Consider the following 15,812-nt stretch of genomic DNA (forward strand, 5'->3'; position numbering starts at 1 on the left):
AGGAATTGCCGTTCGTCCTATGGGCTTACGGGACGACCGCGCGAAACGCCACCAGCGAAACGCCATTCTCCCTCGCATATGGGATCGAGGCTGTGGTTCCGATCGAAACCGAGATACCCACGTTCCGAGTCGATACGTTCGACGAAGCAAACAACGACGAGGCCGTGCGCCTGGAGTTGGATTTGATCGACGAAAAAAGGACAGAAGCGTTCAGACGCCTCGCCGCATAGAAGCGCAAGGTCGAAAGATACTACAACTCCAAGATCAAAAGGCGAACCTTTGCCGTCGGAAGCCTTATACTCAGACGAGTTTTCCAGAATACACAAGTGCAAGGCGCCGGCGTCCTAGGCCCAAACTAGGAAGGCCCCTATAGAGTCCGAAAAGTCATTCACGACGGGACATACTACATTGAGCACACAGACGGAACTCCGATTCGCCACCCGTGGAATGCGGAACACTTGAGGCAGTACTACCAGTAACTAGCGTTCCCCACGTTTTGTCGCTTTTATTTTCCATTTTCAATAAGGCCTACGAGCCAATGTTTTAGGACTTTAAATTTCTCGCAAATTTTTCGCAAACGTAATAAAATTCGAGTTTTCCATTTCAAAATTCGTCTTTTGCAAGTTTTCCGGTTATCAAAAATTAAACTTATAACCCCAAAACTTGGGGGGGCTAGCAACGGTAAGGAAACCCTAAAAAAGAACACGCTCCACCAAAAATTTTCCGAGCCGTGATCCGAGAACGGATTGCCGCCAGCGACTTCGGGTCCTGAGAAGCCTTCGCTAAGCGAGCCCGAGCCCTCACCCTAGCCGAGAAGGCTACAAAAGCAACAAAGTCAAAATCCTAGACTAAAAGCAAAAAATAGAAGGAGAGAAAGTCGAAATACCTGGAAGACCGCCGTTCGAGGGAGATGACGCAGCACGGGGAGCACTCTCGGTCCGCTGACTGTCGTCACGACTAGGAGGAAAGGGTGGGAACCACCCGGTGGAAGCCATCAGCTCAGGCGAACGAAATCGTTCGACAGTCTTCCGAGCCTCCGACATTCCCCGGATCTCCTTCACAAAGTCGAGATCATCGGCCCCCGCGTCAGCAGAAAAATCGATCAAGGGACCGAACCGAAGTGGCGCGTCGCCAAAAGCCTCCGCTGAGACCCACACCCACGGTCTTCGATTATACTTCTCCGAGTCCGTGATCAGCTTAGTATTCCGGCGATCGCGGGCCATGAAGAAACCGGGTTGCCCGGGCGCAGGGAAGACCGCGATGAGATTGCGAAAGTCGCTCACGGTCATCACCCGCTCGATCTAGCAATGCCACTCCATGTGACACATTGCCACGATGCAGTAAAACGCCGGACTCATCTGACAAGTATGCACCCCTAGTCGTGCGAGGAGCTGCTTGACGATGGGTTGGAACGGCAGCCGCAACCCGCAGTTGAGACTCGCCACCGAAACTGTGGCAAATCCACGGCGAGGACGGAAAGGACGGTCGCCCTGCAAGGGACGGAGGAGCGCCATGGACGATGGAATGGTAAATGCCTCCCTGAGACCGATGAATGTTCGGTAGGTGAGCGAGCTCGAAGCATCGACCCCCGAACAATCGAAGCCCTCGGCCCCCGGACATGTCTCTGAATCACCTCCGGGATCTTCAGACTCGGGACCAAAATCTTCCACGCAATCAATCTCGTCGAGGACCGACTCTAGCGGAGTCATTGCATCCGCGCCCGCAATATCTCCCGGCGTGCCATGAGGATCCAAGTCGGACTTTGGCACGTCGGGGCGGGTCTTGTCGCGAGCCCCCTCGCCGACCAAGTTGATCACGAGGCGAGGAGCAGGTTCCCCGGACACAGGATGATCGACACCTCCACCCGAGCCATGCCCAGTCGGCACGCACTCCTCCTGAGGCTGAGGAACGGGCGCGGTCGCGCCCGGCTCGCCTCCTTCGAGCCACTGCTCCACTCCACTTGGATTCTCTTCCACATGCAGAGGAACTTCTCTCAATCCCGCGAAGAGGTCATCCTCTACATGTTCAGAGTCCTGAAACAAGAGATAGAAATCAATCTCGGGATCCTCAGTTGAGAAAAGAGAAGAAATATCCATAATGCAAGCGGTAGAAAAGAAAAAAAAAAGTGTAGAGAAAAGAGAAAAAATAAAGTGGAAGAATGAGAGGGGGGCTTATTTATAGACTCCTGGGGGGTAGGAGTCCAAATCCTACTCCCACAAGGAGAAAAAAGGAGGAAAACCTCCAAAAAAGTCGGATTCCCCCGCGCGAGCGCACCAGCCCCGCGCACGGGGCGCGCCGCGCAGGTCGCGTCGCATAGGCCGCGCACCGCGCGGCTACGCACAAAAAAAATGACGGGATTTTAAAGATATTTTCCTCAAACACCCAACCAAAAAGACAAAAAAAAGTTCATCGCCGGGGACCTCCCGAGCGACGAACTTGGGGGGCTAATGTTGTCGGTCGTTTTCGGAAAACCCGAGACGCCAAGAAGGCACGTCGTTCAAAGGGCCGATGGTCAGGCCGTAGGTCCTGAAGAGCGGCAAGCCTTCCATCACAAGACGACCGTCAAGCCCTCGCCCAAACTCTTGACTCCTTGAGTCGAGCCTAGCCCCTCGAGTTGAGACTTGAGCTGGGCCACGCGCAGAGCGGCGCAGCCCGCGCGCCGCGGGTCGTGCGCCGCGCATGGTGCGCCGCTGCCCCTTGTGCGCCTCCACTTGAAGAGGTGCGCGCCCCTAGTCCCACATGGACGACGAAGGACCTTCTTAAGGCCCTCAAACACCTATATAAGCCCCCTCTCACTGAGGGGGAGGCCATCCCTTCATCTCCTATCGATACGCTCGAATTCTCGCTCTCCTCTGCTTCTCTTGATGCCATCTTTGGCCTGAAGCATTCCCACAAGTCTCTCTCGTTCTCAGAGGTTCTGAAGCACTCTCGGAGACTTCCCGGACGTCGCTCCCTCCGATCGAACGCCCTCTGGTGCTCAGGCACGCCCCCAAGGTTCTCAACTAGAGTCCCTTAACACGTCTAACACGCTAGACGCGTGCACGATCTCCAAAGTTCTGAGACGCCGCCGAGGACTCCTCCGCGCCTCGTCTCCTTCATCGAGTACGCTTCTCCACCAAGGCTCTGCGCCTCACACTGCGTCACACATGCTTGAACTATGTTCTGACCTGATCCCACACACGGGTACGTAGGCAGCCGATACACAAGGCACGGTCACTCCTCCTCCTCACCCATTCCCTCTTCCGAGAGGCGGGTTGATCGGAGAAAGCCTAGCTCGAGACTTTCGAGTTCACACTTTTGGCCCGGGTGCGATCACTTGGTCCGGCCTTGGATCGAACCGCCCGAGGTATACAATAGTTGTTCATTTTCGTGCGACAACAACGTGGTTCATTGCTCCAGAGTCTGGGTACCAAGCTTCATCAGCAGCTTGATCGTTGGAGGAGAACATGGCAGCCATGGCAGATGGGTTGTGTGCCGAGAAGGTATTGTTGGTGCTGTTGTTGTTTCCACTGTTGTTGGTGTATTTTTCTCCTCCATTGTTGCCCATGTATGAGTTGTTGTAGCGATTGTAGCATCTGTTCATTGAATGGCCTTGCTTACCACAGATCTGGCATTGAAGGCGATTGTTTGGATTGAAGCGACCTCTACCTCTGCTGGCTCTACGTCCGCCGCGCCCTGAGGTAAAATTGTTGCCTGAGCTTTGGTTGACGGCGTTTGGCTTTCTCTGATTTGTGGTGAGATGAACACTTGGGATAGATGAGTCTTGAGTTGTTGCAGAGGACCTATCAAGCCGAGCTTCAAAGCTGAGAAGGAGCGAGCCAACATCATTGGTGGTGAACGCCTCAGATCTGGTGGTGATAGAGACTACAACTGGGTCATAGTCACTCCCAAGGCCAGTAAGGATGTAGAGGGCTTGATCTTCTTCTTGGAGCTTGTGACCTACAGATGCCAGAAAATCCATACATGTCTTCATCTTGGTAAGGTATTCTCTCATTGTCATGGCTCATTTTTTTCATTGTTTGGACCTGCTGTTTGTACTGCAGTATTTTTGCCTTTGATTGACCTGCAAAAGCCTGTTCAAGAACTGACCATACTTCGTGAGAAGTGTTCAGGCCAACAGTGGTCACTAGAACACCTTCACTGATGGAGGCAAGAAGCCAGGAGACTAGGAGTTGATCCTGTCTTTCCCAACGATCAAAAAGAGGGTTTGGGAGCCCATTTAGGGTCTCTGGTGGTCGTCTTGCAGAGCCAATGAGGAAGGCAGTGAGGCCATGACCTCTAACTGCAACTGAGACTTGCTGACGCCACAACAGGTAATTTGAATCAGAGAGTCTGATTGTGAGGACCTGATGGCCAGGGTTTATGATAGGTAGATTTTGCTGGGGTATTTCTGGGTTGTTTTGTGGGATAGGGTCCAAGACTTCTTGGTTGATTTCTGGGTTCTGTTCTGCCAATTTTTTGAGCTATATTAAGCTTTGATATCATATAGAAATTATAGGATCAATAGAAATGAATGATGAACATCTCTGATTATTCTTTCATTGATACTTTCCTTATATAGGCAAAATAAGGAATACTAGGGTTACAAGAAAATACATGAAAAATAATGTAAAAGGTAATTATATTTTACAGCTGCCTATTGTCCTTGGATTCCTTTTCTATTCTAACAGGTATAATCCTATATGCTGATGCAGGTAGGATTGCCACATCACACCCCCTCAAACTAAGGGAATCATGTTGAGTTTGGACGACAAGTAAACAAACTGAGGTTTGGTCAACGCCCAGTGAAAATGTATGCGACTTGATCAGTTATGGGTATATACCGGACCTCAAATTGTTGAGAAGTCACTTTTTTCTCGAATAACGTGTACGTTGACTTCGATGTGCTTCGTACGAGCGTGAAACACTCGAAGCTAGTGAGCTAGCTGCCATGTTGTCGCACCATATGATCGAGGGATCGGGGTCATGAGCAATACCCAGCTCAACAAACAAGGACTTGAGCCATCAAGAGCAATACCCAGCTCCACAACCAAGCGCGTTCATATGTTGCATTTGACTTCAACATATTGGTCTGGTGAAGAAGATCTCTTAGATACTTGTGTTGAGTTAGTTTAAGCTGCGTGTCATCTGTAATTGCCTCAAAGCCTAGGAAATAACTGATTGACCCAAGACTTTTCAGAATGAAAGTTTTGTCAAGATCAGTTATGGCCTTGGCTATGAGTTGAGAGTCATTCCTTGTGACCAAATTAAATGTCATCTTCGTACACTAACATGTAGATACACTTGTCTTGTCTCTTGTAAATGAACAAGGAGTTGTCTGATGTAGAATTGATCAAACCCCATTTGAGTAGAGCTGAGTTGAGTTGTTCATACCATGCTCTTGGAGCTTGTTTGAGCCCGTAGAGGGCATTGTACATGTTGCATACATGATTTGGACGAGTGTGATCTTTACATCCTTCAGGTTGATGGGTTTACACTTCTTCACTGAGCACTCCATTGGAATGCATTGTTTACACCTATTTGCTGGATATCCCACTTGAAAACGACCGCCAATATGTGGATATCACTTTCAAAGTGAATGACTTGATCACAGAGCTATAGGTTTCGAAGAAACTTCTATTTTTAGGTAGCGGAAGACTAGAAACTCGTTCTCCATCAAGATAAAAGACTGGGTTCTGAGAGTAGGTAGATTACTTATTAACTCACGTTCGGTCCAAGGGCTACCTTAGATTCATCCTTTGAATATTTGGGTGTTGATCGAGAAAATTTGTCTGTTTCTTCAAATTATGTGCTTTAGTTTTTTAGGTTTCAATTAAAATCCTAAATATGGAAAGCAGAGAATAGTTCTTGTGCGGACGTAATGAAGGTAAGAGAATGTTGACGCAAATGGATTTAGCTCCAAAGTTGCATTTTTGTAAATCAAACTCTTAGCACACCAAGTCTTCTTTTTTTTTTTTTTTTTGGCTTAACGTTGGAATAACTACCTTGATTAAGTATAGGCTTTGTTCGGTTTTTTTTAACTAATTTTGATTTGTTCATTTTACCCCCACTTGTTTTTGTCGGGTATTTTTGTTTTTTTGTGAAGGCAGTAGAAGATGGAGATCCACTTTCATGGAGACAATCTGCTAAAAATCAACAAAATAAAAGCAACTGTCATACATAAGGAATTGTACATATAGGAAAATGATAAGCAACAACCCTGCATTTGGTTAATTCTTTTGAAATTGTCTAGTTAAAAAATGAGCAGTGGCCACATGATCCCATTCCATAATCAGAACTGTCATTACAACACAATTTTGCACTCGTCGACACAGTAAAATATTGCGCTTGGAAACAAACCTAAGCCTAATTCCCCGTCTTTATTGAGATAAACAGTGTAGAAAGACAGTTTCCAAACTTGATGAACAAGTAAGCGACAATGCGTGCTTATTGAGCCACCTTCGCATAACCAGAGTTCTCATATTTCCCATCCCACCTAAAAAAAATGAACAAATTATTGCGAATTATTAAACTTTAATAAATAAATAAATGTTCAAATACTCAGAACACAGAGATAGTTTCTGGACTTTCCACGGGAATGCTTCTCTCCCAAGAAGGAATTACTTCTACTATATTGACTCTTATTTATAGAATAGCAGCTTGAATTCTCTACTATAATTATTATAAATCCTATATTCCTTGGATCCTAACACAAGATTCCATAAAAGAAGAGTAAATGTTATTACCTGCAGTCTTCTTTTTCCGGAATCTGAAGCTCGAAATCTTCCATGAAAGGCTGAAATACTTGGTCTAGCTTCTCATCTTCAACTTGGTCTAGAGTTGGGGGATCCCACTACAGTCCAGTAGAGTTTTAAAGTTAAAATAATTAACTAACTAAAAAAAGACAAATCATAGCCAATCAATCAATATCCATTGATCAAAAATAAAGTGAAAGAGAGATACCTTGGGTGAATTATCCTTGTCAACAGTGAGAGCTCTAATACCCTATTTTAATCAAAAGAAAAAGGAAAGCTTAGCTTATCGGATAAGACTGTAAAATTGTAATCTTAGCAAGAAAATCACCTCATAAACATCGCCGGAAATCGCAGAACGCAATATGTTTATTGTTAGTCTAAATTCCTTCTTCAGACACTCAGGCAATGATTGCTTTCTTCCTTCACGAATCTGGGCAATTGCAAGTTGAAGAGATAAACAAAAGCATAAACTTCCAAAACAATACTATTACAATGAATAAAAAGATACGTGAAGCGCTCACCGATCTGAGTGTTATTTTCAAACCAGTTGGAGATGACCGTTTTAGCCCCTTTAGAACTGGACCTAACCATCCATTTCCTTCATTCTTCGCCTCCACTTCCTGAAATTAAAAACCAACTTAGTATCTATTTATATGATCGATCCTTATGCAGCTCTGAGAAAGAACGAAAGAAAGAAAGAAAGAAAGAAAGAAAGAAAGAGAAAGCCGAAGAGCTTACACATGATTCAATAATCTCTGACACTGTATTTTTGGAAAAACACCTGTTAATTATTGACTGCCTGAAACATATACATAAGTCGAAATAGATCAGTTAATACGAAATCCGTTAAAATTGAAATGATAACTAAACGCTTTTATTATTCGGTTTTCTTACTTGTTTAAGACACTCTCTTCGTCAAGCTTAACTTCCTCGGAGAATTCCTCGATCGCTGATTTGACTGCCTCCTCGATACCAGAATTCAAGCTCACCAGACGGTTCTCTAGCTCAGCTAATTTCTAGAGAAACAATTCGACAAAAAAAAAAAATTAAACAAAGAAAACATTTCATGATTGATAATGGGTAGCAAGTTTGTAAAGAAGAAAAAATTATGTCATTTTTCCAGTTTATTTTACCTCAAGAGGAACAAAATGAGTAGCCAATCCTGCGGCAACCAATTCTTGACCATTAAGCCTCGCACCAGTCAAGGCCAAATACTCTCCTGCATTGAGACACAACACAGTAATGGTTAATAGAGACGATTACATAATAAAATAAAAAGACGTTTCTCTTTATCGGAGATCTTGCTTACCCAGATGGCCAGGGAGGCGAGAATGAATGTACGAGAAGCCACAATCAGTGTGAAGCCCGATGCTCGCCTCTGGAGTGGAAAACACCTGTTTTCCGAAGAAAAAAAAAATGTGATGGATATAAACACAATCTAATAAACAGAAGGAAAAAAAAATATGGAAAAAGGCTTCAGTGGTGCTCACGGTTTTTTCGGTGACGACAGAGAACTTCATCGGGACCATCAACGATGCACCGCCACCCATTGCTATCCCGTGGGCAAGACTCACCTAGTAGTCAACACCAACGTGTAATAAGTACTACTTCTCTACCATCTAACAGTGTATTTTTCTCATGGGAGAGAGGAATATGAAGATAGTCTTAGAATGTTATCTCACATCACATAAGAAAGATAAATGGACTCAACGTTATTTATAAGGTTTGACAGTGAATTTAGAATTGAAAACGGTAATCAGAAATGTTTACATGGGTTTTCTTGTATGTGTGAATGTGGTTACAAAGCCAGTACATTCTGTAGACCACTTCAAGGCAGGAATCCTCTGCCACATAAAAAATTCATCAGAGTTTATGCAAACAAACCACACAATTCTCCTCAATAAGTAATCAGAATATATGTAATATTATTTTTCCGGTTCTGCAAAGTTTACTTTTTGTTTTTCCTTCATAGAACACTTTTAAATCGCCGCCAGCCGAAAAAGCTCTGCCTTCTCCCTGTAGTGATAAAAAAAAAGGTGCATTCAATATTTTTATAGAAATTTAGCGATATAAGCCACATAAACATAAGCGTTTGCGTTTTAACCAACGTTTTGTAAATTTTTCGTAAATAGTCAAAAAACCAACATTATTTACACATATTTACTAGAAATTTACTCTGCGTTTTTTTATCATTTTGCTAGCGTAAATAGATTTACGTGGCTATTTATTCAAAATTAACGAAACGTTGGTTATTTGATAATTTCTAGTGTTTCATATGGCAAGATAGCCATTGGACCCATATTTTTAAGTTTAAAAGAGATGATGAGGTTTTCAGTTTTTTTTTTTTTTTTTTTTTTTTTTATAAAATAGCCAAAGTTCAACATCTATGAAATATTTGACAGTCCTTAAAAAACTTGACATTGTAAACTTTTTTTTTTTTTTACTTCTATTATTATTTGTTACTATCGTAGTCAAGATGAGCAATCTTAGATGAAAATTCATGATCAACCTTGATGATAACAAGCTCAGCTTTCTCATCCTTTTCCCACTTCTCCAAGCACTCCGCTAATCGAGACACCTTTTTTTTGTTTGCAAGATCAAGAAGTTAAAAAAAAAAAAAAAAAAAAACCAGCAACAAATAGTTGATTAGGTGTTTCAAACGTATTACCACTTTTGGTGAGATGACATTCAATTGACGTGGGCGATTCAGTGTGATCACTCTCACTCCCCCAATTTCTTCTCCGATCACAACCTAAATCAGTTTCATGTCTCATTTTTCGTGTGAGCTAAAAGAGACTAACTCGGCAGATTAGCACAACAAATGAATTAATTTACCTCTTCGTTGACAACTTGTGTAGCCATTCTTCTTATCCACTAAGAACAATACTTTTTAACAAACTGCGCGCACGGCAAACAATAAACGTCACTCAATAAGCAAGTCCCTGTATTCTAGTTTGATGGAATAGAAGAACATGAGCAAAACGAAAAATAAACTACCTATGACTCGGAATCGGAAGACTAAAAATAGCTAGTAACTTAGAAGTGATGGTTAGGTATATATATATATATATATATATATATATATATATATATATATATATATATATATATATATATATATAGAGAGAGAGAGAGAGAGAGAGAGAGAGAGAGAAAGAGAGTGATTTACCTACCACGTGAAGAAAAGAATACTAGTGAATGGCCATTAGTTGACAACGTGGTCATCAGTTTCCTGTGTTTTTTTTTTCTTTTTCAAAACGTATACTATCGCTGGTTGATTCGGGGGTTGTTGAGTACTTGAGTTAGGTGGTGTTCGTATTGTTAATATTGGAGAAACTCGCTTCCTTCTTTTTCATATCTCCATTCTCCACCAAAATAAAATAGTTAATTAAATTATAGTACATGAAAATCAAATTTGAATCCGACAATTTGGATAAAGACGCAGCTCCATTACAGACAGCTAAAGGCAAATCAAGAATTATATGAGATGCCCATGGGTGGAAATGCAAATGAGAACAAGTTTTGTATTTTTTTTTTTACCCCAATTTCATACAAGAATTTATATAACCATGCTGCTTTTGACAACATTTGCGTTGCCATAGCAGTACCTTGGCCAAGTTTAAAGTGGTATTTGCATCATATGTCACAAATTGGCAATCCAATTGCAAATAAGTCACACGCAAAAATTTTAGAAAGTTTTAGCGAAAGATGAAGTGATTTTTAATGAGGTATTGTAAAAATTCAGAAGACATGGAGTAACTAATAAAAAGATTAAATGATGAGAGAGATTAATTTGAAATTTGCACATATGACACGAATGTAAATACGTGACACAAATGCAATTTTGACAACTTTGTGACACAAATGCAAAAACCCAAGTTTAAACCGGGTTTTAAAATTTTGGTGGTCTTACGGCAAAAGCCCATAATTTTAAAATCATGAGCTTTACACCACAAAGTTTAATTTTAAGAGCAAAAAGAATCTTCATATCTTTTCTTCTTTTTTTTCCTTTTTTTTTGCTTGAATATCTCATAAAACTACAAATAGGGCAACAAAACGATTTTTTTTTAAATATCATTATTGAAAACAAAACAAAAAAACAGTTTATCTTCGACAATCAGGAATCCACTCCTTCAATTTCTTCCCTAAAATATGAACACAATATTCCCTCCGTCGAAAAGTTGGAACAGAACTTATACCAACCATTGGAGTTGCAGCAAGTAAACCCAAACACATTCATTTTAAGGAGGACAAAAAACACCACAAAATCATCTTAATATCTCATAAAACTAAGAATAAGGGTAACAAAATGAAATGTTTTCTTCAACGAGCCCAGGAAAAATAAAACAAACTCCACTAACAATCTGATCAGCAGTTTGTAAACGAAAAACAAAAAATTGCAAATAGATAAGAAAGCAAGAGATAGTAGTACTACATAAAGAGGTTGGGCCTGGTGGCCTTGTAGGTGGTTTTGAGCTTCCTGTTGGGAGGCCTGATCTTCTTGTAAACCAGAGGAAACTTGATCTTCGAGTTGTGAAACTGCTTTGTGCTCTCTCTCTTGCACAGCTTTGCCGGCACCGTGGCGGTCTTGATGATCTGGATGCACGGGAATCGCACCCTGTGCCGGGACGCCATCTCCGTGTACATTGCCTCCACGGCCCCGTTCAGGGTCGTGTCTCTGTACTCTTTGTACATGTTGTGGTACCCGGTTCGGCTCTGGTACCGAAGCCATATCCCGTAGTTGTCGATCTTTGTCGGGTTTTTCTCGAAGATCTGCCACCGACCCAGAGTTAAAAGAAAATCAAATTGGTACGGAGAGATCACTATGTGTTTCACTATTCTAGAAAAATTACACTGATCTACAACTAGAGAAAAATTACAAGAAACTTATTTATGTAAAAATATTTCTAAACAAGAAAAAACAAAATAAAAAAATAACAAGTTACCTTTCTGGGTCTAAGAAGGAAATATTGTACAAAATAGTCATTTAAAACTCATTGATTAGTAAAATAACCAAAGTTTCAACTTTTCAGTAAAGTAGTCAAATTTACGTTTTCAAAAAGAAAATTGACAGCCAAGATTAAAAATTTTGACGATTATTATAAGTAATTTATCACTTTCAAAAAAATTAATCTTGGGATCAAAAAAAAATTTGAAAACAGATTAATGCACATTTTGGCTATTTCAATAAATTAAGACAAATTTTGACTATTTTGCAAATTCATAACTCTAAATTGACTATTTAGCTACATCATCCATCTAAGAATAACACATCATTTACCTATTGGCATCATCCACAGCAATACAATCCTACACATTACTTGATCTTTCAAGTATAAAACCACCTATTCTTGTCCCGATGTTGGACTAATCAATCACAAGTTTTTGGGAAATAAGCTCGACATTTTCTACTGATATATTGTCATTATCACTTCAGAGTTCAGACACTGTGTATGAAACTAAAACCCATAACTTATCCACCGCCACTAGCATAGAGACCGCCATGGTATTTTTCTAAGGGATAAAAGCCGGACCTTTTAAAACTTTTTATTAATTCAAAATAAATAATATTTGGCAAAGCATAAAGAATTCAGGTCTAAACCAAATTTTAAGTCTAAACCAAAGACGCTATAAAAAAAATCGCTAATATAGATTGTGATATAAGAACACAAACAAGTAACTACCTCATTGATGGCCAACATCTGCCCATTGCTCTTCTTGACCTTCTTCAACTTCCTCAGAAAATACCTACAAAATGAAACAAACCCTAATTACAAAGTCTTCACCTCAAAAAGGAATTTCAATTCGACAAAATGCAAAACAAAACATAACGAATTAGGTTTCTGTTTTCTCCGTCTATCCTTCCTCGAATCAAAATGCGAGATAAACATATAATAAACAAAAACATGATACGAAGAAGAAGAAGAAGAAGAAGAAGAAATTACCAGAACTTGGACTTGGCACGGACTTCATTGGTGGCCCAGAGCTTCATCCTGTAGATCTTCGGGTGCTCATCGGTCTCCGTGGGAAGTCCTCTGCCAACGACCTGGTACTGGTGGAACTGAATTCACAACCAGAATACAATCGATCAGAATCAAAACCCATCGTATAACAAACAAACAAACATGAAATTTCGAACAAAGAAAGTGTATCCATACTCTGAAAGCACCCATGATGAAAAAAGGAGACGAACTGTCTTTGCACTTGGTTTGCCAACTAAAACCCTAATCCCTCTTCTCCTACTACGCTCGTACGACACGATTATTAGTTCATGTTCTTGGGCCTTGTTCTTTATACACTTTCAGGCCCGAGTAGATTTTTTAATGGGGATATTACATAAATGGTGTTCTCTTTAGTGTAACTTTTTTTTTTTTTTTTTTTTGAGGGAGGGCTTTATAAGTAGCCAATGATACAAGATCGGATATTTACAAATATGGGGGGCTGGACAAATATAAATATCTATTTCTAGAACCACACAAACACACCCCAGAATTAATTAAATGTGGGCATTGCGCCCGCCGGGATTCGATCCCGCGTCCTCCCCTTGGGAGGAGAGTGGTATTACCACTAGGCTTGGCCCAAGCAAGCTTGGGTTAGTGTAACATTTTAATGGTGTAAAAAGTTATTTTAGATATTTTCCTTATAAATGTAAAGTGTTATTTCAGAAATCGTAAGCTAAATAGTAAAGTGGAAATTGCTTCCCATAGCCGTTTTTTATACTTTATTACAAAAATAATATGGTTAAACTTTTTTACTACAAAAATAGCCATTTTCTTCTTGATACTCGAGTCTTTTTTTATATATAAAAATTGTTTAATGTCTTGGCCTCTAGATAACTTTGTACAATTTTATTTTTAAGGTAAATAATTTGTAGTTTGAAAAATGTTACACTTACAAAAAAGAAAACGTTATTTTTGTACTTTCCCAACAATAAAAAAAAGTTAAGTTAAATAGGACTCAAAATAATATTTCAAATTATGTAAATAATAATTGTTTACAACTTTAAAAAAAAAAAAACATTGTTTGCGTAGTAAAATATAGACGCGCTATTTGTACGATATATTTTAAAAACGATCACTTACAATTTTCACAAATTTTAAATCATATCTTGTTTACGGCTCGACACAATTCTTGATGCATGCATGTACGACGCCATTTTCATTTTAATGATTAAAATCTCTCTTTGGTTATCAAAATGGCAAAAAAAAAATTATTTGAAAAAATAATTCTTCATTCATTGCCCATTTTTAATCGTTAAATAAAAAGAAAATCTCATATATATCTCATGTGTTTAATCGAAATGCGACAGCTATTCCCATAATTTCTAAAAATATCATATGAACATGACATTCGAGGGAGATGTGGTTAATTAGTCTTTGTACCGGAGATGCGGTTGGCCCATTGAATTCATCCATGGGTCGTTAGTCATGAGCTCGATCGAGCTAAGTTGTCAAGAGTGAGTTAGAGCTAAGCAGCAAAAGACAGATGCAAAGAGACGGACTCCGAATTCGACGAGCTCATGCTTCTTTACGAGCTGAACCTTAAAAGTTCACTATTCTCCTCAAAACGGGCTGGTACTGGACAGACCCAATTACTTTTCGACCTGAAGCTTAGTCATCATGAAACCCGAAAATTCATTTACTCTATAGCACAAAATTGTACGCCAACAAATTACATCTTAAAGTAAAATAAATAATTAAATTGAATTTAAGAAAACAATTCAAATGTATTAAGAAAACAAAATTTCTAACTTATACATATTCATTATTTAGGATCGATTTGTAAAACAAATGCACATCTGAATTTTTATTGAATTAGATACACTGCACACTTTTTACAATCTCATTTTTTTAACTTCTTAAGCAAAGTCCAATAAAAGTGATATGCACTACTAAATATGTCTTATTGAAGAGCTCTAATTATATATTTGTATTTGCGATGCTCTAAATACATGAATGTAGCTAACGGTTCCCTCGCAAAGAAGTTCCATAAAAGTGATACATGCAATACTATTGTAAAGGTGTCCATTTGTTAAAGAGTTATTGGCGGTAAAAATACTCCATATTTTCGATTTGTTACAATTTAATACTAAATGTTATAATATTCTTCCACCGTTACTACTTTTCCGTTAAAATGGATGAAAAGACACAAGTAAATTATTTAAATGAATTAGAATAAAAATAAAATTAACTTTTTTTTAGTAAGTTAAAAAAAAATTAAAATTCTATATCCTCTTCTCTCCTCTCTTTCCTCGCCATGAGCATGTATATCTATATATACGATTTTTTTTTTGTGGCAAACTTCACATTAATAGCATTTTATTTATTATTAATTTTTAATTCTTTTAATGCTTAGAAAATAGATAATTTTAAATTAAAAAATTAAATAAATTGCTTCTAGCTCTTTATTTATTGTTACTTTAATATATTTGTAATTTATTTAAAAATAAAGAGTATTCAAGCTTTTTAGTATTAAAATCAATGAAAATGCGTTACAAGGGTAGATAATTTATACCAAAGATAGAGAGTGAGCATTTTTTTTTTTAATTTTTCTAAATATTAAAAAATATGATGTTTATTTTTTTAGTTTTGTTCATTTAGATGGTTTATATGTGTCTTTCCATCCATTTTAACAGACAAATAGTAACGGTAGAAGGATATTGTAACATTGAGTATTTTTTCCGTAACTTTTAAAAAATTGGTATTAAACTGCAACAAATAAAAAATATTGAGTATTTTTGCCGTTAATAACTCTTGGTTAAATAACCACATTGGAAGGCAAAAACTGGTCAAAGTTTAATTTTTTTTTTTTAATATAAGGAAGTTATATATTAGACAAATTATGCAGATTCTGAAGGAAGTAACACAACTTCGAATTTCTAACTCGTCCTTCAAAGAAAGAAAAAGGAAGCAACTTCACTCTCTTCCATTTACGGCCACTAATACAATGGACTTGAATAAATGCAGTTTCAAAGCATTGAAAATCCAAGTCCAAATTATGAACGTATCCTAGAGGAAATTGTAGTTTTTGACTTGAAAAAAATTGAAATTGTGATGGATCATCGTGCAAAAGGGACCT

General features: G+C 39.2%; 2 protein-coding genes across 4 annotated transcripts; both read right to left on the bottom strand.

Annotated features, from left to right (window-relative positions):
- Positions 1–6,174: 6,174 nt before the first annotated feature.
- LOC149407157 (ATP-dependent caseinolytic (Clp) protease/crotonase family protein) lies at positions 6,175–10,233 on the bottom strand. Of its 3 annotated transcripts, none has more exons than XM_089611545.1 (16): positions 9,908–10,233; positions 9,570–9,632; positions 9,403–9,486; positions 9,244–9,312; positions 8,687–8,750; positions 8,505–8,578; positions 8,225–8,308; positions 8,044–8,128; positions 7,868–7,953; positions 7,629–7,750; positions 7,473–7,533; positions 7,256–7,354; positions 7,063–7,164; positions 6,943–6,984; positions 6,726–6,832; positions 6,175–6,475 (listed from the first exon to the last, which is right to left on the bottom strand). In XM_089611545.1, the coding sequence occupies exons 2-16, from the start codon at positions 9,594–9,596 to the stop codon at positions 6,427–6,429; spliced, it is 1,155 nt and encodes a 384-aa protein (XP_089467671.1). In that variant the 5' UTR covers positions 9,597–9,632; positions 9,908–10,233; the 3' UTR covers positions 6,175–6,426. The 3 variants fall into 3 exon arrangements, with proteins under 3 accessions (XP_089467671.1, XP_089467663.1, XP_089467654.1); XM_089611537.1 differs by having other exon boundaries at positions 9,904–10,233; XM_089611528.1 differs by lacking the exon at positions 9,908–10,233 and adding an exon at positions 9,732–9,802.
- Positions 10,234–10,945: 712 nt separating this feature from the next.
- Positions 10,946–13,008, bottom strand: LOC149407158 (large ribosomal subunit protein eL20-like). Its single transcript, XM_089611567.1, has 4 exons — positions 12,893–13,008; positions 12,680–12,795; positions 12,419–12,482; positions 10,946–11,507 (listed from the first exon to the last, which is right to left on the bottom strand). Exons 1-4 carry the CDS (start codon positions 12,905–12,907, stop codon positions 11,166–11,168), a joined length of 537 nt encoding a protein of 178 aa, XP_089467693.1. The 5' UTR covers positions 12,908–13,008; the 3' UTR covers positions 10,946–11,165.
- Positions 13,009–15,812: the final 2,804 nt, after the last annotated feature.

This window comes from Urtica dioica, chromosome 1 (genome assembly GCF_054948205.1).
Source record: "Urtica dioica subsp. dioica isolate 48M chromosome 1, U.dioica_male_clone48M_v1_H2, whole genome shotgun sequence".
Lineage (NCBI taxonomy): Eukaryota > Viridiplantae > Streptophyta > Magnoliopsida > Rosales > Urticaceae > Urtica > Urtica dioica.